Source organism: Lycium barbarum, chromosome 7 (genome assembly GCF_019175385.1).
Source record: "Lycium barbarum isolate Lr01 chromosome 7, ASM1917538v2, whole genome shotgun sequence".
In the NCBI taxonomy this organism is placed as follows: domain Eukaryota; kingdom Viridiplantae; phylum Streptophyta; class Magnoliopsida; order Solanales; family Solanaceae; genus Lycium; species Lycium barbarum.
In genome coordinates this window covers 123,527,548-123,551,880 of record NC_083343.1, presented here as the reverse complement: position 1 = coordinate 123,551,880, position 24,333 = coordinate 123,527,548, and the positions used below count along the sequence as shown (strand labels likewise).

Below are 24,333 nucleotides of genomic sequence, written 5' to 3'. Positions count from 1 at the left end.
CACAGGATCCCACACAGTCGAGTCCCTCTGTACGTGGTTCTGAATTTGATGCGTTGAAGAAGGAAGTTGCAAATGTAAGCATGTGTTTTCACTAATTGCATTCATATTTTTTTTTATGAAATAGTTGTATTTGTGGTTAAGACATTCATTAATGTTATTCTACATCTTTCAGGTCCGCAAAGATCTTAAATCATTTGAGAAAAAGGTTGACAAGTTTAATATAATTTTCAAAGTTCATAATTTTATTCTCATTGTAGTATATAGATTAGCTTAGGTTTCTTGTCATATTTTCCTTTTTATCCCATGTCGGTGAACAGTTTGTTGACATGAAAGACTACATGGACAAGTCAATTATGAATTTACTTAAAGATCTAAAGTCCATGTTTGGCAGGCAAACTGAAACTCCTGAAGCTAAGGTTATTTATCAAAATTTGAGTTAATGTCTTTTGTATTATCCCTTTCTATCTAAATGTGTTTATACATATCTTAATAAACAGATGTCTGGCAGTGTTAAGGATGTTACAAAAGAACCAAAGACAAGCAACAAGAATGATGGACTTCAGCACAACCTATATTTTCATTTTGATGAACCGATAGGTGATTTTGACATTGGTGGGCAGGATGTAAGTGAGCAAATATCCAATCACATTGTAGTAGATGCATCTGCTTTGAAGAATGGGATTAATGCTTCTATTCCAGGTATAGTTTCCTCTATATTTTACACATTTTCAGACCCATGTGAATGTATGCAAAATGTAGAAAAATAAGAAAACTTACACCTTTATGTGAAACATGAAGTTGGTGAGCAAGTTGGAGATGGTGAAGCATGTGATAAATATATAGTTGACCCAGACGAATTGAAGAGTCATCCTATTGATACTCTGATTTCAGGTAATGAGACCACTCAGTTTTCATTTTTACTATATGCATTAAACAAATATACATTTTACATGATAACATCTTAAATGATTTGGTTAAGATTTTGATATGAAATTTAAATGTTCAAATTTTACAGAACATAATCTAGATGATGTGGTTGCTGACATTGATAAGTTGGGTGCTTTGGGCAATTCTGCCACTAAGACCCCTACCCTTGATGATTTTGAAATGCCTCCATTTACCGAGTCTCAAATAGTAGCGATTGAAACCAAAGGTGGTGACATCGTTACACCTGAACAACAAGCAAGAAATAGAAATCCTGGACCGTATGGTAAATCACCATACACTGATTTTAGTTCAGGCGGCAGCAGCACAATCAATTCTCCTACATACTTTCACATTAAACACCCATTCACAAATTGCATTGGCTTTGATGTTGACAATGATCTGATCACCGAATTTAAGGATTGGGTGAAATCGAAAATGTCTACAAGACATGGGAGGTCTGTATTGAACACATCAGCTATTTTGCAGAGAATTATTTATTTAGCACATGTTATTCTACAATTTTAAAACATCTGTTATTTTGCAGGGAATCAGTGTTATCTAAAAAGGCCAATAAGATTGTGAATCCTTTTAATATGGGAGTTGATACAGTCAACAAAATGGAGTGGTTCCACACTATACTGACTACTGGAAAGTGTTGGCAAGACTCGGTACGTTGTCTTGAACCTATAAATTGTCTGACTATGATTTTTGACTTCCACAGTGTATGAAATATGTATTGAAACTAGTCTGAATATATTCTGCTTTAGGTCATTCATGTGTATATTTTGTTGGTCCTACGAGCTTTGTATTGTGGTTCGTCTCTTATGTGTGGGCTGACACTGTTTGAATAATTTAAAAATGTGATTCGGGTCTCATAGTTGATTGCTCTTTGTTAAAGATTGGTTTCTTCTTATTATGTGTGTAGACAAACATATGTATGGGATATGTATGTAATATGTATGGAATGTGGTTTTTACTTTTATGTCATCCAAGACAGTAGACAAACATATGTATGGAATGTGGTTTTTACTTTTATGTCATCCAAGACAGTAGACAAACATATGTATGGAATATGTATGGAATGTGGTTTTGTCTTTTATGTCGTCTAAGACAGTAGACAGACATATGTATGGAATGTGTATGTAATATGTATGGAATGTGGTTTTTTCTTTTATGTCGTCTAAGACAGTAGACAGACATATGTATGGAATGTGTATGAAATGTGGTATCCTAAAATCTGATTCATAGTTTAATTGACATGTTTTCAGCAAGTTGATGTGATTATGTATTACCTGAGGAAAAAGGCCAAGTATGGGCCAAATAATCCAGTCAGATACGTAACGACTGATGTTTTTTTCAAGTCGTGGGTTGAGTTAATTTACAATCAGTTCAAGGATAACCATAATGATCATAGTCTGATCACTCCAGAACATGATGTCGCGCAAGTTATCCGTGGGTATAAGTTGCTTGCAAATATCGCTTGGGATAAAGTCGACTATGTGCTCATACCGATTAATGTAGGCCAGAAACATCATTGGGTGCTGGCTGTTTTATCTATACAAAGCAGGTGTCTTTATGTCTATGATTCACTCCCGGGAGGTGCAGCGCACACTCGTGCGGTTAGAGAAATTGTTCAAAAACTTGCAAAAATGATACCACTCTTCTTTAACAGTACTGGATTTTATGGCAAAAGGGATGACGTAGACTGGAAGAATAACATAGAATACATTGAGAAGGGTGTTTCTGATCCTTTGGATTATGTCTTCGTGGAGAATTTGCCAGAACAAGATCCGGAATCAAAGTACGTATATTTATTCTATGAAATATGGTCTTTTGCAATTTTTAACATCTGTTGATAGTTTTCATACATAAAAAATTCTTTTCTCATACATTCCATTATCATTTTCTTTTCAGTGATTGTGGAGTCTATGTATGTGCATTTGCTGAATATATCAGCCAAGGCATCTTGGAAATCCCAAAGGACGAGTTCGATCATCATCTTCACCGTAGTAGGTATGGTGCCCTACTGTGGGATTATGCAAGGAAAAAGCAGGATGCTGGAGCTATTAGTGAGTGTGAAGCCACTGGATTGGTTACCGGTAAATTAGGTGGGCCAAGAATTCGCAAGGAACCTGTCCCCCAGTGGGAAAAATTACCGAGACCTAAACGAAAAGTGAAAAATTAGTTTTTAGAGTTACTAGTTTGTAGCGTTTGATGTAAAAACATAGTTTGTTGGTGACTGGGTATGATACATTTTGTCGGGATCTATCTTAAGTTTTTGCTTGTTTTGTTATGCAAATATTGTAACTCATCTTGCTATGAATCTTTCAGTGGTTATGATACATTTTGTTGGGATCCATCTTAAGTTTTTGCCTGTTTTGTTATGCAAATATTGTAACTCATCTTGCTATGAATCTTTGAGTTTATTAATCATATTTGATACGTCTTTCATACAATTTGGTTTGAGAGGTGTTTTGAATCGTGTAGCTGCTTTTGCTTCAGGTTCTGGAGATTGTAAGAAATGCCAAATTGAAAATAATGTAATGTGAGCTCTGACATATTTAGGTGTCAAGCTTTGCGTGGGATCTCACAGCAAGACACCTTGTCTAAAAGTTATTTTACTTTAACTTATATAGACAGTAGTTTGACTAAAAGAAACCTGATGCATGACCACCCAACCAAAACAGATTATTTGGTTTAAATGATTAGAAGGAAAGAAAAGCAAGAAAACCAGAGTGCAGTTTATCCTAAATCAGAACAGCCCAAAACCTTCACCAGAACTGCCTGCATCTATTATAGATAAATGCGAAGGAACAACTTGAAATAAAAAAGAAGACATAAAACACCAACCTGACCCTACCCTCCCGTCCAACAGTATACTAAAATGCAGAAGCAATTATGGGAACAGAGAAAGTAGTACATTAGGCTCCTCCTCTTTTCCTTGCATCATAAGGTCACTAAAAAGGAATCAAAAGGTCCCAATCATATTCTGCTAAAGGAACAACAGCATATTCATGGGTCCAACAAAGGTATAAAAGCAGCCAGAAGGCAAAACACAAAAGGCCTTTCTGTGGTAAAACCCAATTCTATCAACATGAATACAAGGTAAAGCAACTGACCTAATTGGTGCTTATTAGATACAAGTGAAAGCCAGTGAGTCCACCAACAAACCACAGGTAATGTGAGCTCTGACATATTTACCACAATACATCAGCCTGTTAAATACATTATTCATACAGTAACCATACATATTGCAGACAAACTATAAGATTTTATTATAGCCAACCAAAACCAAACACGTAATGTTGATAACCAAATTCATATCAACTTTTCAACATTATTATTATTAAAATTGTACTCAGTTTCTACTGTTACTAAAAAAAAAAAAAAACAGAGTCAGTTTCTACTGTTACTAAAAAAGAAAAAAAAATAGAGTTTCTACTGTCATTAAAAAAAATATCACCGCCATAACATTGTCGACTATTTAATTTCCCTTTGGAATATTGCTACAGGTCTTCTTATTGTGGCCTTCTGTACCACATCTGCTGCATGTCACTGTTGATTTCTTAAATTTCCCCTCGTGGAATGGTTTCATTCGTTTGGTAGTTGGTCTTCCTGGTGGTCTTTTACCATCTGGTGGCAACACAATCTCTTCCTTTACATGCCTCGGTATATCCCATGTACTTTCACATGGAAGAGGCACAACTGGTATTGCATATGTATCTAGGAAATTCTTATTGTTGTAGTAGGCAGAGGTATATTCCGCTCCATGTTGGTGCCTATACACTATAGCAGCCATAGCATGCCCGCAAGGTATCTCATCCAGTTGAAATCTTCCACAAGTACACGTCCTAGCTCGAAGACACACTGTGAACCTCCTAACACCATCAATCACTGTATGTAGAAATTCAGTGGAAGCTCGTACCTGCAATCAAAATTACATTTGTACAAGTAATTCAGAAATTATACACTAAACATACAACATATATACACATATTATAGAGTTTTCATACATATGACAGAAAAAAAAAAAAAAAAAAAAAGGATATAAGTTAACAGAAGGATTATCTTACAGTCGTACGGTGTGATAATACCCCATTCTTGTTGATAATTTCTTGATACTTTTTAGTAAGATCTGTGAATGTATTCTTTGCTTCTTCATTGTGCGTCGCATTCCATCTTTCAACCAATTCCCTCATGAAATCCAATAATTTTGCCACCGGCAATTCCCTAGCATTCACTGTAGCATTGTTTATAGATTCAGCTATGTTTGAAGTCTGTGTCCATGTTCTTTTTACTGTTGCATGTATCCGTGTCCATTTATGATAACCAATCTCAAACAAGTATCTCCTCAGCTTCCTATCTATTTTGGTCACCCTTCCCATGCAATCGTTAAACTCTTGGAGGGTGTATGCCTTAGCCATTGCATAGTATAATTTCCTCATCTGCTCTTTGTTTCTGTGGCATTGCTTAATTAAATTGTTCCACAAATGCCAAATACAGGCATAATGAGGCAGCCCAGGGTACACTGCTGCACTCGCATTCCATATACTTTCATGCCTGTCCGACACAAAGCACATGTTCTCCCTCTCACCAAAAGCATCCCTGAACCGCTCAAAGAACCATGTCCAAGATGAATCATTTTCGGAATCAACTATACCATATGCAAGCGGCAGTATACTACCTGTTTCCATACACAAATAATACAATCAGTTATAAACTTTTTTTTAAAAAAAAAAAAAAAAAGATAAAAAACAAACCTCCTGGATCCAATGTACAAGCAATTAGCATAGTCCCCTTGTAAGTTGATTTAAGATGGGTTCCATCAACCACCACTATAGGTCTGCAATACTCCCATCCTCTAATACAAGCTTCCAGTGCTATAAAGGTATACAAGAAACGGTCTTCCTCTGTTTTTTCCAATCTTACAACCGATCCCGGATATGTCTTCTGTAAAATGTATAAGTAGGCTGGAATTTTACTGTACGAGTCGGCGGGATCCCCTCGTAACATAATCATTGCCTTTTGCTTCGCTCTATAAGCTTGCATGTAGGTCAATGTTACACCATGTTGTTTCCTCATGTCCCTAGATATATCCTTGGGTGTGTATATTGTTTTTGGATCTTCATACTTATCCATTATAATAATGCTGACGACATTGGAAGTTGCTTGACGTTGTTCATAAATTCTATCCTTTAACAAGCATGTGTGCACATCACAGAAATTCCTAATCTTGAAAAGCCTTGACTCATTTAGACTTGAGGCCTTTAAACACCATGAACAATTGTCACCAGGGCATACGAGATGATAGCTATTGATGAAGAAGTACACATCAGAAACATTGAAAAATATACATTTTTATACATACATCATACAATATTCATACACCCACCTATATTATATATGTGATTTACATACATGCATGCTTCATACATTTTTTATTTATCTACAATAAGCAATAATATTTGTTCGTACCTTTTTGTACCAGACCTTTTCACCCGAAATTGAAACTGCTTCATAAAGGCATATTGCCTCATAACTGCATTGAGTGTTTCTTTATCCTTGTAAATCTGTTTTTCCACAACAAATTCATGTCGAGGGTCGCTTATTATTTCAGTTTCACAACTATCCAACAACTCAATATGTTCACTTGAAGCCATATCAATCTGTTCAATAATATTTCCCATGTATGAAGATTGAATTTCTCGACCCCTGTTTATTGAAATGGAACTACTTTCACCATCATGATGGAATTCAATTCCCTCCATTTCACTATCCTCCAATGTGATACATAAAGGAAACCTTCTGAAGAAATCTTTGTACTCTTTTTTTTTATCTAAATATACCCAAACACCCATGTCGTTGTGTATGATCATTGGTGGGAATCGGTCACTAGCAATGTATTTAATCATTATGGTTTGGACTGTGGTATCTATCCCCAGTTGAGCAGCAATTGTAGAAATCAATCCATTATAGTTCGAATTTGAATTGTACTGGATTCCTTCAATTTTGAATTCTACATATCGACCTGTTACACGAAGTTCATACAACTTTAAACCAAAATTCATACATACTAAAATAGACAAATTTTTCTGAACCAAATCAGTTCCACACTATAGACTCTACCTAGTATACAGAGTTCATACAACTTTCAACCAAAATCCATACATACTCCAATAGACAATTTTTTCCTGAACAAAAACGATATATTACTACAGAATCTACTTATTATATGAAGTTTATACAACTTTTCATACAAATTCTTTCATGCACGAGATTACATGCTTTTAATTGCCTTCAAAACATAATGTATTTGGAGTTCAAATATATTCACCTGATGCGTCCCATCTTCCACTGTGTTGTATCATTATTGACTGCATTGTGCTATCCGCCATTGTTACACTAATAAAGCTTTGATCCGTACGATTTTGAATGGTTCTTCTGAAATTTCAATCGCGTATAATTGATAATTTGTTTAGGTAATTGATGCATCAATCGACTTCTATTAAATCAGATTGTATTCTTCCACAAAATATCAACAACAAAAAAAGGAAAATACCTGCTCTTTTTTTTTTTTGGAACTCGAAATTTGTGTTACTTCTGATACTTCAATGGTTTTTGATTGAGGAATTGATTGTTTATCAACGTTGCAGTTGTTTCTTCAATCACATTCGAATCCTCAATGAAAACTGAAGAGATAGGGCGAAAACATTGAGCGAAATTGGGGGAGAAAAATTGAGGGAGATATTATGGGAAGAGTAGGAAGCAACGGTATTTGCGTGCGTGATTCCGTGGGGTTGGCCTCTAATTGGGTTTTGTATAGGTTTGTAAGTATTGTACTGTTATATCTTGTAAACTGAAAACTGTCATCGCGTTTTGTAAATATTTACTTTAAAGATGTATATATATGTACTTTGCCCTTTTTTAAACAAACCAGATCTGACCTACCAAGAAAAAATTACCACGTGGCTTTTAAAAACATAAATATACTCAAAAAATGGGTAGACTTATTTTTTTAAAGCCAAGTGACATTTTTTTAAAATTAAATAACAAGCTAAATGATTTTTAAAAATATTCCGTTTGCGAAAACTTTTTATAATGTTATGCATCCACCAAACAATATATGAGGGACTTGGTTGTTTACCAGTTCCCTGATGCAGTGCGGTAAGTAATTTAGACAAGATTTTACCGTGGAAACTTCTTGCTCAAAGGATTAAAAACCATGACCTACCACGTAGGATTTTCACTTCACTACACCGAGCAACTTCAGATCACACCCTCTTGTAATATAAGAATTAAACCCTTAATTCCTCACCCTTACAATAACCCTATTGTAAGCTACACGCTATGACTAACTCTAGCCATACGCTCAACAGCGTTTGACTAACTTTAGCCAAACTAACTAATATACCTTAACTAACTCTAGCCAAGGTTACCACTCAACAACTTACAAACAAGTGTACAACTACCGAGAATTCAGAATACTTACAACAACTTCTTTTGAGAAGAGTAGGTTTACAAGATAGAGAACATAAACGAAGCTCAAGACAAACTAAAGGACATTTGCATCTTTAGTTGTTGGGATCTGGTCCTTCAGTCTGGGGTCAGCTTTGTTTTGAACACTTGGAGAATCTCGTGACGGTTGCACTTTTAAGTGATTCTGGTTTTTTCAAGTGATGCCCAATATATTAGAGTAAGTTGTATATATATATATATATATATTAGGGAACATATGGGTAGAGTAGAGACCACTCCTCATGTTTGACTTAAAGCAGAGCTGCAGCAGCTCTGCTGTACTTGCGTGTTGTTTTACAACTGTACGTTGTTGTGCCTGCATGGTGTACAGAGAGAACATATAATAGATCAGGCCCTTATTCATTTTTCAGCCGTTTGACAAATCATCAAAACATAGGATGTAACAGCTTATCACTGGTATATTTGCACCATTTGTGTAACGGCAGGTATATATGCACCACTTTTTAACGAGGGTATATCTACTCTAAATCGCAAAGTTGAGGAGTATATTAACACTTTTGTATATATAATGAATTTTCTAATAAAAATATGAATCTACTACAATTGGAACATTAATCTGATTGCGTAAAAACTTGAACATTAATGCGAATAGAGTAGTATCCAGTACAGTATCTACTACAATTGGCAGAGAAGGCCACAAGATCGGGTGGTCCAACCATTTCCTAACTCAAGTAGTAATTTGTTTCTATTGGTTGTCTGCTCAAGCCTACTTTCATGTGCCTGAAAAAATAATTTATCTAGAGCCTATTTGGATGGGCTTATGCCTATAAGCTACAAACAGCTTATAAGCTAAAAAAAATAAGTTGGGTAGTCTAACTTATTTTTTTTAGCTTATAAGCTGTTTTCAGCTTATAAGCTGCTTTAGATAAGCTAAGTTAAATGGGTCCAATTATTTTTTTGAGCTTATTTTAAGCACAAAATGACTTTAAGCTGGCCAGCCAAACACTTAAAAAAGCTGAAAACAGCTTATAAGCAACTTATAAGCCAATCCAAACGGGCTCCTAGCTAAAAATTATAGTATCAGGTGTTTACACCAAATCAATAAATGGATGACATATGTATTTGAATATATAAAACTATCAATGAATATATGACATGTATTTGAATATATAAAACTATCAGTTAACCACAATTAATTAATCTTTATATTTTCTTCACTAAATTACTTAACCGAAGTAAATTGTTGGTTTAGTGTGAACATCCGATATGGAAAGTATTTACCATCTATCTATGTGAATTAATAATGAGAGATTCTGTTGGTTGGTGTTAAAATGTACAAAAGCGAATTGAACGTTTAATTTAATTGATGTAGATCGTAGAGTATCCTCACACTGAGTTTGTTGTTGTTATATATATGTACATCAGTGTGTATGTATATTTTTAATACTAGATGGCCTATGCCCGTGCTGCGCACGGGCCCAACATTTCGGATTATAGTGTATCTGTGTATATGTAGTTATGTTTAGATAATGATTGTAACACCCCGTACCTTTAACGAAAGTTTTGACCACGATCCTAGACTTAGAAAATCAGATAAAGAATGTGGGAATTGAAAATTTCCTGTTCAGTTGTGATATGGTGGTTTACGCCCATGAACAGTGGTCGTATTTCAATTTACGCTCATGAACAGTGCTCGTAAACTGAAACCAAGAATTTCTGAACATTCTGCAATTTGACATTTTGAGGTCATATGGTTAAATACAGACCATATTTTACTTTACGGCCCGTATTTCAAAATGTATTTGTAATTTGGAAAAACTTCCTTGATGAAAGTTGTAGAGCATTGAAATATCTTTCCAACGGTATCTTACGGGGGTCAAACAGACATCTGTGCAAAGAGTTATGACCATTTTACTGAAGAGACGTAGTGCAGTCCGTATTGCAAAATACGGCCCCCGTATTGCAGTTTACGACCCGTAAACTGAAAATACGACCAGCACTGTTCAGGTCGTAAATTGCAATTTCACAGGACAGTATATATTCATCCATATCAGTTTAACTCATTATTTTTCATTCCTTCAAACCCTAGAATGACCTCCTACTCTCCTCCAACATCAAGAACACCAAGGTAAGTCCATTCTAATTATTCCAACTCAATTATAACATATATCCTTGTAATCTAAACAAGAAATCATCATTCCTAATCTAGGGTTTTCAAGAAAACCCATCTCAAGATTGAAGAATCAAGATTTAGGAAATCTTCTCCAAAATCCAAGTCTTTAATTCAAGTTTTGGAGCAATTAAGGTATGTAGAACTTCCATCCACATGTGGGAATCTCTACGTTCTTCCCCATGATCCGTTTCTTAAAATCCATGAAGTTCAAATCCTAGGGCATTAAACCCAACATATTGGTAGCCCGTATTTATGTATTTATGTACATGAATCTTGTATATGTATTCGTTATTTTATTCCTAATCTTCCATTACGGTTATTAGGAACCTCAGCTTAATCCATAAATCATGAATTCTTCCTCATGTGTTCTCATTATGTTTATATGAAACTTTATGATTTTATCTAGCAAGTTACAAGTATGTTTTCAAGTCAATTATATATATATATATATATATATATATATATATATATGATTACGAACTATTTTTAGTACTCATGAATCAAGAACATGTTTGCAAGACTATGACAAGTTATCTTATGAAACTATTTTACGAGTTATTTCATGAAACCATGTTCACAAGTTATTTCATGAAACCATGTTCACAAGTTATTTCATGAAATCATGTTCACAAGTTATTTCATGAAATCATGTTTACAAGTTATTTCGTGAAATCATGATTACAAGACAAGTACAAGTTAATTCACGAAACCACGTTACAAGTTATTTCGTGGAATCATGATTACAAGTTAATTCACGAAAATAATGGGCTTCTTAGCCAACTATATCATGTTCATGTTTTTGGGAGTTGCACGAATTACCGAGAAGGCTCAGATAACCTGAAACTATGTAGCCACCATAGGACAATGATCGTTCCGCCCAGTTAGGACGATACCTTAATTTTACACTGAATGGATCCATCAGGCACGTTACCACCTTATACCCTGGCAAGGTATAGGGGCTCTGCTGGTCCAGCGAGGTACCAGACTCCACGTATCCACGTGGTGATATCACATGTCGGTTTATGAAATGTTCTCCCTACTTATCATGTTTTACTTTTTAAAAGAGAAGATTTGTTTAAAAGAAAACTATTTTCTTCTCTTTGAGATAAAATAATAGCAATATTTAAGCATCAGTTGATACTTTCAATTTTAATTCGATTAATTTAAAAGTGTAAAATACTTATTATTTTTTATCAAATTTTGATTTGGATAATTCTAATTCAAATTATTAAATTAATTTTACATGTTTGAAACGAAACAAAGTAGAAATTAATTTTCTATTTAAACGAAGAAATGCTATTTTTTAATTTTTGGTAAATATTCTCGGTTTAACTCATTTTACTTGTCATGTTGTCTTTTGCATGGTTTTTTAAGGAAACGCGAATTAGAATTATAATTTGACTAATTTATCTTATTCATTATTTAATCTTCATTTGATATCAATCTCTTTTCACATTTATTAGAGTAAGAATAAAAATAAAAAAGTAATTAAATTGTATGTTATTTTTTAAATATATGTAAACATAATAAATAAATGACATGGCGGAATAGAAAATACAGCAATTAAATATTTTGAAAAAAAGTAATAATATGAGGTCCATGTTTTTTGCTGTGCAATAATTTCATTTGCTCTCACTAATGGGTTAATATGCATGCGGCAATGAATCCACTATTATTGACTTGATGGGGATACTTTGGGAATTATATGAATATTGTTTGATTTTTTAGTATATGGGATGCACGTTTTTTTTTTTTTTTGACGTTGCCTTTTGTTTTTAAATATGGGGTCCATTTTTTTTTCATGAGTTTGAAGAAGATGGGGTCCACTTTTTTTTCTTGAGTTTGGGGAGGGTGGGGTCCAGTTTTTTTTTTTTTTTTTTTTTAAGAGTGACTGTCGACGAAGCATGGGTAAACCGATGCTTCTATATAGTAGAAAAATAGAAATATAATAAAGTATTTCTATCTACTTTTTAGAAGAGTTGGTAATATAAAGTATAAAACGTCATTTTTTTTGCCTTAAATAAAAAAGTGGGTGGTACCACAAAGAATTTTTTTTACTCTTAAATAAAAAAATAGGACCGAACACGGACGACGATGTTGCCTCTATAAACTGACTCTTCTATATAGTAGTAATAGTAAAGTAATACATATAATTTTTTTTATTAAAATTTGATTTGGATAATTCTAATTCAAATTATTATATTAATTTTATATGTTTAAGATGAAACGAAGTAGAAATTTAATTTTCTATTTAAATGAAGAACTTCTATTTTTTAATTTTTAGTAAATGTTTTTTTTTAATTCATTTTACTTGTCATGTTGTTTTTTACATGTTTTTTAAGGAAACGTCAATTAGAATTAGAATTTCACTAATTTACCTTATTAATTATTTGATCTCTATTTAATATTATTTTTTCTTTTATGACATTAATCTCTTTTCACATTTATTAGAGTAAGGAAAAAATGAAAAAGTAATTAAATTCTATCTTATTTTAATATATAAGTATTTTAAGTATGTTGCTGTACAATAATTTCATGTGCTCCCACTAATAGGTTGATACGCATGTGGCAATGAATTCATCATTATTGATTTAATTGTTTGATTTTCTAAGCACTTTTTTTTAACATTGTTTGTTTTTTTAATCCGGGATTCATTTTTTTTTTAATATTAGTTGTTGTTTAATATATATGGGGCCCACATTGTTTTCCCAAGAGTTTGGATGTGGTGGGTTCCACTTTTTTTTCTTTTTTTCTTTTTTTAATACTGGTTGGTGTTTAATATGGGGCCATGAAGAACTTCTATTTTTTAATTTTTAGTAAATATTTTTTGTTTAACTCATTTTACTTGTCATGTTGTTTTTTACACGGTATTTAAGGAAATGTCAATTAGAATTATAATTTCACTAATTTAGCTTATTAATTATTTGATCTCCATGAATATTATTTTTTCTTTTATGACATTAACCTCTTTTCACATTTATTAGAGTAAGGAAAAAATAAAAAAGTAATTAAATTCTATCTTATTTTAATATATAAGTATTTTAAGTATATTGCTGTACAATAATTTCATTTGCTCCCACTAATAGGTTGATACGCATGTGTCAATGAGTCCATCATTATTGATTTAATTATTTGATTTTCTAAGCATTTATTTTTTAACGTTGTTTGTTTTATTAATATGGGATTCACCTTTTTTTTTTTTTTTAATATTGCTTGATTCTATTAATATGGGGTCCACTTTTTTTTCCCGTGATTTTGGATGTGGTGAATTCCACTTTTTTTTCTTCCTTTTTTTTTATTGCTCGAGGTTATTTATTATGGGGCTCACCCTTTTTCTTTTAAGGGACAACGGACGATGAAGCATGGGTTTAGACCCATGCTTTATATAGTTTTTTTTTTATTATTGGATTCACCTTTTTTTTTTAATATTGCTTGATTCTATTAATATGGGGTCCACTTTTTTTTTCTTTTTTTTTATTGCTCGGTGTTATTTAGTATGGGGCTCACCTTTTTTTTTTTTAAGGAACAACAGACGATGAAGCATGGGTCTAAACCCATGCTTTATATAGTTTCTTCTTTTTTTTTTTTTTTTTTTTTTATATTGCTTGGTGTTGTTTAGTATGGAGCCCACCCTTTTGAACATTATTAGTTTACACTATTTTTATGCATAATATATATTTCTACTATTTAGAAGAGTGAGTTTTACTCACTCTTCGTCGTCCGTTGTGGGCCTTCCATAAATTAAAAAAAAAAAATGGGCCCCCCCAGTATTAAACAGGCCCACAAAAATAAAAAATAAAATTGTAAAAAAAATAAAAATTTTGGGCCCCCCATAAAAAGTGGAACCCATCACATTCAAACTCACGAAAAAAAAAAGTGGACCCCATATTAACAAAATTAAGCAATATTAAAAAAAAAAGTGAATTCCGTATTAAAAAAATAAACAATGTTAAAAAAAAATTGTGGGCCCCATATTAAACACCATGCGTATCCATAGCAAACACTAATATAATAAAGTTTTAAATACGGAGCACAAACTACAATGTTATATTAATCGTGTTTTGAACATAGTATCCTATATTGACAAAATCAAGCAATATATATATATAAAAAAAAAGTTAATCCCATATTAAAAAAATAAACAATGTCAAAAAAAAAGTTCAGATTTTGTATTCTTAGCAAACACTAATATAATAAAGTTTTAGATGCGGAGCACAAATTACAATGTTATATCAATCGTGTTTTGAACATATATATAATAAAAATAGTGCATTGTAATTTGTGTTCCGTATCTAAAACTTTATTATATTAGTGTTTGCTAAGAATACAAAGTCTGAACTTTTTTTTTTTGACATTGTTTATTTTTTTAATATGGGATTAACTTTTTTTTTTATATATATATATATTGCTTGATTTTGTCAATATGGGATACTATGTTCAAAACACGATTAATATAACATTGTAGTTTGTGCTCCGTATTTAAAACTTTATTATATTAGTATTTGCTATGGATACGCATGGTGTTTAATACGAGGCCCACAATTTTTTTTTAATATTGTTTATTTTTTTAATATGGGATTCACTTTTTTTTTTTAATATTGCTTGATTTTGTTAATATGGAGTCCACTTTTTTTTCCGTGAGTTTGAATGTGATGGGTTCCACTTTTTATGGGGGGCCCAATTTTTTTTTTTATAATTTTATTTTTATTTTTGTGGGCCTGTTTAATACTGGGGGGCCCAATTTTTTTTTAATTTATGAAGGGCCCAATTTTTTTATTTATTTATGGAGGGCCCGCGACGGACACTCTTCTAAATAGTAGAAATTATTCAAATTCAATATATATTAGATTATTAGGTCATCAAATCAAAAGAATGGATGCGACGGCACTAATTGTACAACACATGCTATAATTGCCGATGGTTTTGATGTTGATAAGGTTTTCGCAACTTTGTGTACTTACTTCGTGACACCGTGTGTATATTTGAGGGGATGTGAGCCATTCGGTTTTAATAGAAAATTATATTATTATTATTGTTATAGATAAGTATATTTTGTTATGGATGTCTATCATATCATAAATAAATATCATTATGTCTATCTCTAAGATAAAAACTAGGCTTTGTAATTTTAGGATTAAGTCAGTTTTTCCCTATAAATAGAAAGATTATCTTTTATTGTAAATTCATCCCTCAAGAGAAATAAAAGAATTTTCCTCTCTCCTCTCTTTACCTACAATATTTTTCTTGCTTGTTCTATTATTTTATAACACGTTATCAACACGAGTCTCTAATTTTTATCGGAATTTAGTCCAAATAATACTAACATACTCGAGAACTTAAAGGTACCACTCGTTGCCTTACTAGAGATAAACGTATGTATCTTTTCTATCCATAAGTGATAAATAGAAGTTATTATGTTGATTAAAGAGGCTACACTGAAAAAATAAAATAAAGGAGGAATCTTCTTGGTACTTGAAAGGAGAACGATTCAGTGGGTATGTTCTTAAGTTTGTTTGCACTTACCTTTCTAGTCAATTCTTTATATCTTGTATCGTTTAAACATATAACCACTAGTAGTGGTAATGCCTCTAACGTTAAATAAAAAATTCCTATATTAATGGTATGCGTGTCTCGATTTGCTTTCGAAGTAGCAATATCTTAAAAGAGATTTTAGGTTATTATAATGTAACACCTCATGCATTCGGGTTAAGATTTGTATTATAAGATGGGGGTATAATGAACCCAATTTTAGTAGTGTATAAATGGTGTTTGAAACCCAATCAAGACTTGAGAAGAGTCTTTGGGCAAAACAAAGTTGAAAACCACTCTACGGGGCATGTTTGCAAGTGAGTTTATAGATGACCTTACTTCCAACGACCATAACCCCATTATTAATTTGGAATTTGGGAAAACTTTCTTGATGAAAGTTGTAGCCCTTTGAAATAGCTTTCCAACGGTATATTATGGGCCTCAAACGGACATCTGTGCAAAGAGTTATGCCCATTATACGACAGACTGTCCGAGCAGAAGAATTTTGACGGACCATTTGACGGTCCGTAAAATATTTATACGGTCCGTCAAATGATCACAAAGAATGATATTTCGTTGGTCAGTTTTACGGTTCAATTTTACGGTCCGTAAAACAATTATACGGTCCGTAAAATTGACTCAGACCACCGTAAAATGAGCACAGAATGTCCAAATCACTGGAATGGTTTTACGGTAAGTTATACGGTCCGTAAAACCATTATACGGGACGTAAAACACACCGTAAAATGAGCACAGAATGTCCAAATCACTGGAATGGTTTTACGGTGAGTTATACGGTCCGTAAAACCATTATACGGAACGTAAAAATGGGCGTAAAATTGTCCGATGGGTCAGATTTTAAGATGTTAATAAGAGACCCAAACCCATTTTTTTTCATTCCCATTTCTCCTACACGACTCAAGGGTTCTCTAGAGCCATCCAAACACTTCATATGCAAGAATCCAAGTGAAACAAAAGATCCACTTCATCAATCCACCAAAACTAAGTGTGAGAAACACATCAAATCCATTCAAGTCAAGAAATTCCATAGAAGGTGGAACTAGGGTTTTGTTCAAGTGAAGCATTTCAACTCAAGGCTTATTCCTACAATAACCAAGGTAAGTTTTATGATGTCTCATGATGATTAAAGTGTTGATAAGTTCTTGGGAGAATAGTACATGGGTTTGATAAAGAGAATTATATGAACTATGCTACGATTTTTGGATTGTTGACTTGGGATTGTTGTATTCATATGGTTGATGAAGAATGATGTTAATTACATCTAATTGAGATTGTAGAATTAGCTAGGAGTAATAGAATGGGGATTGGGTGAAGAAAACACCATTAATGAGGGTTATAGAGCTTCATGCCCACTAAGTGTTTGATAAAATGCTTAGATGAACAAAACATGGATATTGTTGCTAATATAGAATCCCTATGGCTTGTATTGCTATAGATTAAAGTTGAAGGGATTGAAGGACACTGTGATACACTCAAAAGCAGGAAGTTAAGGTATGTATAACTTCCATCCACATGTGGGAATCTCTATGTTCTTCCCCATGATCCATTTCGTAAAATCCATGAAGTTCAAATCCTAGGGCATTAAACCCAACATATTGGTAGCCCGTAATTATGTATTTATGTGCATGAATTTTGTATCTATATTCGTTATTGCATTCCTAATCTTCCATTACGGTTATTAGGAAATCTTAGCTTAATCCATGAATCATGAATTCTTCCTCATGTGTTCTCATTATGTTTATATGAAACTTTATGATTTCATCCAGCAAGTTACAAGCATGTTTTCAAGACAAGTATATATATATGATTTCGAACTATTGTTATTACTCATGAACGAAAAACATGTTTTTGCAAGACTATGACAAGTTATCTCATGAAAACCATGTACAAACAAGTTATGATTCATGAAAACCATGTACAAGCAAGTTATGATTCATGAACACTATGTACAAGCAAGTTATGATTCATGATATACCATGGGCAGCAAGTGCCACTATTTTTCATGTTCATGTTTTGGGAGTTGCATTAATTACCGAGGAGGGCTTCAGATAGCCTGAAACTACGTAGCCGCCGTAGGATGAGGATCGCTCCACCCATGTTCCGGACGATCTCTCATAATGATTGGATCCTTTCATATTTTATCAAATCTCATGTTCCCTGGCAAGGACTGAGTGTTCTGCTGGCGGGACGCAAGCACCAGACCATGGATCGGTTATAAGTTTTTGCTCTCCCTACTTATCATGTTTTTACTGATGTTATATATGTATGCATATGTACTCATGCTCATGTTCATCTCCAGGTTTTCAGTTTCAGTTCTTATCATGTTATTCCATGTCCCATGTTGTTTCTTTCGGTTGCTTTACATACCAGTACATTCAATGTGCTGACGTCCCCTTTTATTGCCCGGGGGCCTGCATTTCACGATGCAGGTACTGATATACAGGACGACACATTTGCTCAGTAGGACAACATTCGTATCAGCTTATTGGTGAGCCCCATCTCATTTGAGGTTTAGTCAACGTTTATTTTATAATTAATTATGCATCTAAAGGTATGCTGGGGGCCTTGTCCCAGTAAGTATGTTTTCCAGTCAGACTCATGATAGAGGTTTCATAGACTAGACAAGTCAGTTATGTCATGTCAGACATTTGGAGTCGTATAGCCATTTTGGCTCACTCATGTTTAAACAAGTATTTTATTAAGTATTATGACTTAACATGTTTTATAAAGGCTCATCATGCATTCACGTTATATTCCGCATATGTTATGTATCATGATGATTCAGCAAGCCATGTGGTTCGCTCGGTCACATGCAGTCAGGCACCGAGTGCCGTGTTACGTCCAGGCCATGGTTCGGGGCGTGACATATAATTTGATATGATTAAGGCACGTTCACATGAGCATATATGTTTCATTCTCGAAGAATGGAAACTTTTGATAAATCTTACAAATATATATTCATTCCCTGAAGTGAATGTGAGAGTATGTAGTAAAGCTTATAACTACGGACATGGGTTTGGTTGTGAAGTCATAACGACTCATCTCCAGAAGAGATAAAATAATTGAGAAAAAAATATTCTAAATATTCTATATTTCATTCTCGAAGTAATAAACTCAGAAATCTGCTCTCGAAGTAGCAAACTCTGGAATCTGCTCCCGAATATAGCAAATTTTGGACTTTACTCTTGAAGTAGTAAAACTTTAAACTTACTCTTGAAATAGTAAATGTGATATTACTCTCAAAATAGAATGACTCTGAAATTTACTCCTGAAGTAGTAAGACTCTGAATTACTCTCGAAGTAGTAGAACTCTTAAATTTACTTCTGAATTGGTAAGACTTTGAACTTTACTCTTGACTGTAGTAAGGCTTTGAACTTTACCCTCGAAAAAGTTCAACTTTGAAATTTGCTTCTAAAGTAGTAAAATAATGAGATTTCCCCCAAAATCTGTTTTGACTTTATAATTCATGTAAAAGGTCTTTCTTATTTTTCTGGAAGCTTCAGTTTTGGTTATTTAAGTATTCTCTATGTATTAAGCATTGACTCCCTGGTCCTTATTTGTTTGTCTTCAATTGATAAGATCCCAATCTCGCCCATATATGTATCTCAATCTTACCCATATGTGTTAGTGATTTATCTTAACTAAAATAATATATTTGAGTAACCCAGCAAAATGTATGGCCTGTATTACTACCATGGCCAATTCACCAAATGTGATGTTAGAGTTAATTCATAGCTATGTAAGGAAATCAAAACTTATCTATCCTAAATTGGTGCTTTATTTTTCACTAAGTTTGCACGTATAATGATTTACCATTAATCTGAGGTTAAATATGACATCCTTGATTACCAATTGGCATGTAGAATTTGCTAATAGAAATATATTTGATTTTTCTTTAATAGGAATGTTTAATAACTATAATAGGAATGTTAAAACCCTCTGATTAGATGGAGGGGTATTAAAAAAAAAAAAAGAAGCTTTCTTATATATAGGTTTCATATTACTCTTGATTTTTATGAAGCATTTTGCTCATAATTAACCAGCTCAAATAAATTGTGAGGTGGAAGTTGTAGTATTACCTTATTTACTAAACAAAATGATTTGACGTATTTCTGAATTATCTTTGGTGCACTTGCTGTGCTTTCAGGAAATGTTTATATTTAATTTGCTGTAATTTTCTTAAAGTGTTTGGATATACTATTATTAAGGAATGATTTTTATATGTATTTTGGTAGTCTAGAAGTATTGGTTTGACATTTGACAAGTAGAAAAAGGTTTTAGAAATATGTTGAAGCGGTGTTTTCTCGTGGTTGAGAAAAATAATGAGCTATTGAAAATTATGTATAAAGCTCATCTAAATGATCAAGTTTTATTTCCCGAAGTGAATGGAGAAATACCACAACACGCCTCTTGAAGAGATAAAATAACAAATGATATAAATCTTATTTTGTGGTATGTAGGTCATTGTTGAACGTACCTGTCATATGTCAAATCATCTTGGATATTTTTATTATGTATCACTTTAAGAAAATGATACAAATTTTGTAGAATAATTTCTACTATTACCACATGAATATGTTATGTTTACTTACTGATTTTCCAGAAGAAAATAACAATTCATACAAAAAATTTCTGAAGAAAAAAATAATTATGTGGTTGCTGCATTGATACAAAATATTCAGATGTTAATGGGTATTCTCCCTGAAGGATATATTTATCATAGAAGTTGATGATAGAAGCATTTGTATAACTTAATGTTTACTTTTTATCATTTATGAATTTAAAAATATCTTTATAATATTCATTTGGTTGCAAATTTTTTGTCATGACACCCACGATGTCAAAGTAATAATTGAGTACAAAATCAATTAAGGGCTCCAGAAGAGCTAACTATCTAGAAGATCATGACACTAGTAGTGTCCAAACAATATGTGATTATGGAGAATAAATTAAAAGCTCCTGAAAAGCTTATATACTACTCTCTCTGTTTCAATTTATATGAACATATTTTCTTTTTAGTCCATACCAAAATGAATGACCTATTTCCTAATTTGGAAACAAATTCATTTTATGAAATGATTTATAGCCACACAAATATTAAAGACTTATTTTGAACCACAAGACTTTTTACTTATTTTCTAGTGTTTGGTAAGCAAGCAAAAAATATTATCCCAAGAGTATTTATATGTAATTTATCAAAACGTGATCGGGGTTCCATGGGGTGAGGGTCGGGGTTCAGGGCTGGCGGGTAACAGGATGGTCAAGGGGTGACGATTGAGGGCGTTGGGTTGATGGGAATAAAATAGACCCGCAAAAATAATATTCACGGTATTAGTGATAAACGCGGAACACTAACTTATGGTTAAATCAGCAAGAATAAAATGCAGCAATAATGACACCAAGATTTTACGTGGAAACCCTTCTGAATAAGGGAAAAACCACGGCCAAGAGGAGCAGCTGATATCACTATAAAGGAATTTTACACTGTGTAGTAACGAGTACAAATACTCCTAAGACCACTACACCCTCAAAAGAAATAACACTCTTTTGATTTTCCCACCTCACTACAATATCACTCACACTCTATTTTTCTTCACAGACTATTTTCTTACAGTCTATGGAATACCTCACTTTTGCTCTCACTCAGATGTATAGTCTGAGATTTTGGTGTGTATAGCAAATGATCTTGGTGTGTTACAAATGAACCATAAGCTGCCTATTTATAGGAATGAATTTCCTATGGTGAGGTAAGCGCTTACATCACGATTATGATGAGGTAAGCGCTTACATCATGAAAATGTGAACAAAGAAATTGGCTTGTTAGCCAAGTCCACAATTGTTGCCAATGTATAATTTGTCAAAGGAAGAAAAATCTTCCTTTCTTAAAATATGGGATAGGGGACTGGACCCCACAAATCTCCCCCTCCAGTCCCATTCACCTGAAGGAGGGTACACTGGCTTCTAATTTGAGTGCATGCCGACAAGTTCTTTGCACGATTCGAACTTGTCTCTCGGTACCGCCTTGGTCAGCATATCTGCAGGATTTTCATTCGTGTGAATCTTTTTGACTTGGAACAATTCGCTTTCCAATTGCTCACGAATCCAATGATATCTGACATCGATGTGTTTTGTTCTCGCATGGTCCATGGAGTTCTTGCTCAAGTCTATTGCACTCTGACTGTCACAATAGACAACATACTCCATTTGCTGCAATCCAAGTTCTTGAAGGAATCTCTTGAGCCATATCATCTCTTTGCCAGCTTCAGTAGCCGCAATATACTCCGCTTCCGTTGTAGATAGTGCAACACACTTCTGCAACTTTGACTGCCATGATATAGCTCCCCCTGAAAAAGTAAACAAATATCCAGTAGTGGATTTTCTGTTATCAAGGTCACCTGCCATATCAGAATCTGTATAGCCCTTCAAAATTGGATTTGATCCTCCAAAACACAAGCATTCATCTGATCTTTCTCTTAGATACCTGAGTATCCACTTCACAGTTTCCCAATGCTCTTTCCCTGGATTTTCGAGAAATCTGCTAACAACACCGACTGCATGAGCAATATCTGGTCGAGTGCATACCATTGCATACATTAAACTTCCGACGGCAGAGGAATAAGTAATCTTGGCCATTCTCTGTTTTTCCTCTGTTGTTGTAGGACACATCTTTTTGCTCAATTTCAGATGACCAGGAAGAGGTGTGCTAACCCACTTAGCACTCTTCATATTGAAGCGCTCTAGTACACGTTCTATGTACTTTTTCTGCGACAAATAAAACTTCTTTTCATCTCTCGAACGAGTAATTCTCATGCCCAAAATCTGCTTAGCATGACCCAAGTCTTTCATTGCAAAAGACTTACTCAACTGTTTCTTCAACTCGTCAATCCTGGAAGCATTTTTGCCTACAATCAACATATCATCCACATATAGCAGAAGGATGATAAAGTCACCATCAGAAAATCTTTGTACAAACACACAGTGATCTGAAGAAGTCTTCTTGTAGCCTTGCTCCCCCATAACAGACTCAAACTTCTTGTACCACTGTCTGGGAGCTTGCTTCAATCCATAGAGACTCTTCTTGAGTTTGCATACAAGATTTTCTTTACCTTTTGCCTTGAAGCCTTCAGGTTGTTCCATATAAATCTCCTCTTCTAAGTCACCATGAAGAAAAGCAGTCTTCACATCCATCTGCTCAATCTCCAAATCAAGACTAGCAGTCAAACCAAGAACTGTCCGAATGGAGGACATTTTCACGACAGGAGAAAATATTTCGTCAAAGTCAATACCTTTCCTTTGACCAAATCCCTTAACAACCAATCTAGCTTTGTATCTGGGCTTCAAGTTGTGTTCTTCGGCTTTAACTTTGAACACCCACTTGTTCTTCAAAGCTCTCATGCCCTTAGGCAAGTTCACCAACTCATAAGTATGGTTCTCACGCAGAGATTTCATCTCATCTTGCATGGCTTCAATCCATTGATCCTTGTGCTCATCTTCTATGGCCTCCTCATAACATTCAGGTTCTCCCCCATCAGTGAGTAATACATACTCATTAGGTGAATAACGGGAAGAAGGAACATGCTGTCTAGTAGACCTTCTAAGTGGAATATCTGACTCATCCACGACTTCATGAGTAGGAGCATCTACTTCATCAATAGCAGCATCGTTATCATCATCAACATGCTGATCTGGAACATGATTCTGGGCATCACCATCGTCATCGAGCCCACCAACTTCATCAGCATTTGTATGAGGAACTTGATCAAGATTAACTAAACCTTCAGAACTTGAAGATTTTATCTTCTCCGCTTTGTTAATATCTTCAATGGTTTGATCCTCCATGAAGATAACATCACGGCTTCTCACAACCTTCTTCTCAATTGGATCATATAGCCTGTAACCAAACTCATCAAGGCCATAACCAATGAAGATGCACTGCCTTGTCTTGGCAGTTAATTTCGACCTTTCATCTTTAGGCACATGTACAAAAGCTTTACAACCAAACACTTTCAAGTGGTCATAGGAAACATCCTTTCCATACCAATCTCTGTTTGGAACATCACTTTGCAAAGCAACCGCAGGGGATAGATTAATAACATGTGCAGCGGTCAATAAAGCCTCACCCCAAAAGGAATTCGACAACTTTGCTTCAGAAAGCAAACATCTGACTCTTTCCATCAAGGTCCTGTTCATCCTCTCTGCTAAACCA

General features: G+C 33.9%; 3 protein-coding genes and 1 long non-coding RNA gene across 5 annotated transcripts in view; 3 read left to right on the top strand and 1 right to left on the bottom strand.

Annotated features, from left to right (window-relative positions):
* Window positions 1-190: 190 nt before the first annotated feature.
* LOC132601880 (uncharacterized) lies at window positions 191-1,655 on the top strand. Its single transcript, XM_060314933.1, has 5 exons — window positions 191-416; window positions 498-699; window positions 799-891; window positions 1,016-1,382; window positions 1,472-1,655. The coding sequence occupies exons 1-5, from the start codon at window positions 327-329 to the stop codon at window positions 1,653-1,655; spliced, it is 936 nt and encodes a 311-aa protein (XP_060170916.1). The 5' UTR covers window positions 191-326.
* A 552-nt stretch (window positions 1,656-2,207) lies between these two features.
* LOC132602562 (uncharacterized) lies at window positions 2,208-3,185 on the top strand. Its single transcript, XM_060315383.1, has 2 exons — window positions 2,208-2,728; window positions 2,842-3,185. The coding sequence occupies exons 1-2, from the start codon at window positions 2,211-2,213 to the stop codon at window positions 3,110-3,112; spliced, it is 789 nt and encodes a 262-aa protein (XP_060171366.1). The 5' UTR covers window positions 2,208-2,210; the 3' UTR covers window positions 3,113-3,185.
* Window positions 3,186-4,411: 1,226 nt separating this feature from the next.
* Window positions 4,412-7,322, bottom strand: LOC132601879 (uncharacterized). Its single transcript, XM_060314932.1, has 5 exons — window positions 7,262-7,322; window positions 6,403-6,955; window positions 5,688-6,238; window positions 5,022-5,611; window positions 4,412-4,852 (listed from the first exon to the last, which is right to left on the bottom strand). Exons 1-5 carry the CDS (start codon window positions 7,320-7,322, stop codon window positions 4,412-4,414), a joined length of 2,196 nt encoding a protein of 731 aa, XP_060170915.1.
* A 9,652-nt stretch (window positions 7,323-16,974) lies between these two features.
* The window catches only part of LOC132602561 (uncharacterized), a 28,934-nt gene continuing 21,575 nt past the window's right edge, over window positions 16,975-24,333 (top strand). Inside the window, exons 1-3 of one of the 2 annotated variants that reach the window (XR_009567825.1) lie at window positions 16,975-17,223; window positions 17,562-17,617; window positions 18,556-18,630. This is a non-coding gene — a long non-coding RNA (uncharacterized LOC132602561). Of the gene's footprint in view, window positions 17,224-17,561; window positions 17,618-18,555; window positions 18,631-24,333 lie in introns of those variants that run through there. The other variant, XR_009567824.1, reaches the window with a different exon arrangement.

Coding starts and splice junctions, on each gene's coding strand:
- LOC132601880 (XM_060314933.1), top strand. CDS start 327: ATGAAAGACTACATGGACAAGTCAATTATGAATTTACTTAAAGATCTA. Junction 417..497: donor CTGAAACTCCTGAAGCTAAG/GTTATTTATCAA, acceptor CTTAATAAACAG/ATGTCTGGCAGTGTTAAGGA. Junction 1,383..1,471: donor ATGTCTACAAGACATGGGAG/GTCTGTATTGAA, acceptor GTTATTTTGCAG/GGAATCAGTGTTATCTAAAA.
- LOC132602562 (XM_060315383.1), top strand. CDS start 2,211: ATGTATTACCTGAGGAAAAAGGCCAAGTATGGGCCAAATAATCCAGTC. Junction 2,729..2,841: donor GAACAAGATCCGGAATCAAA/GTACGTATATTT, acceptor TTTTCTTTTCAG/TGATTGTGGAGTCTATGTAT.
- LOC132601879 (XM_060314932.1), bottom strand. CDS start 7,322: ATGGCGGATAGCACAATGCAGTCAATAATGATACAACACAGTGGAAGA. Junction 6,956..7,261: donor TGGAAGATGGGACGCATCAG/GTGAATATATTT, acceptor TTCGTGTAACAG/GTCGATATGTAGAATTCAAA. Junction 6,239..6,402: donor AAAAGGTCTGGTACAAAAAG/GTACGAACAAAT, acceptor CTTCATCAATAG/CTATCATCTCGTATGCCCTG.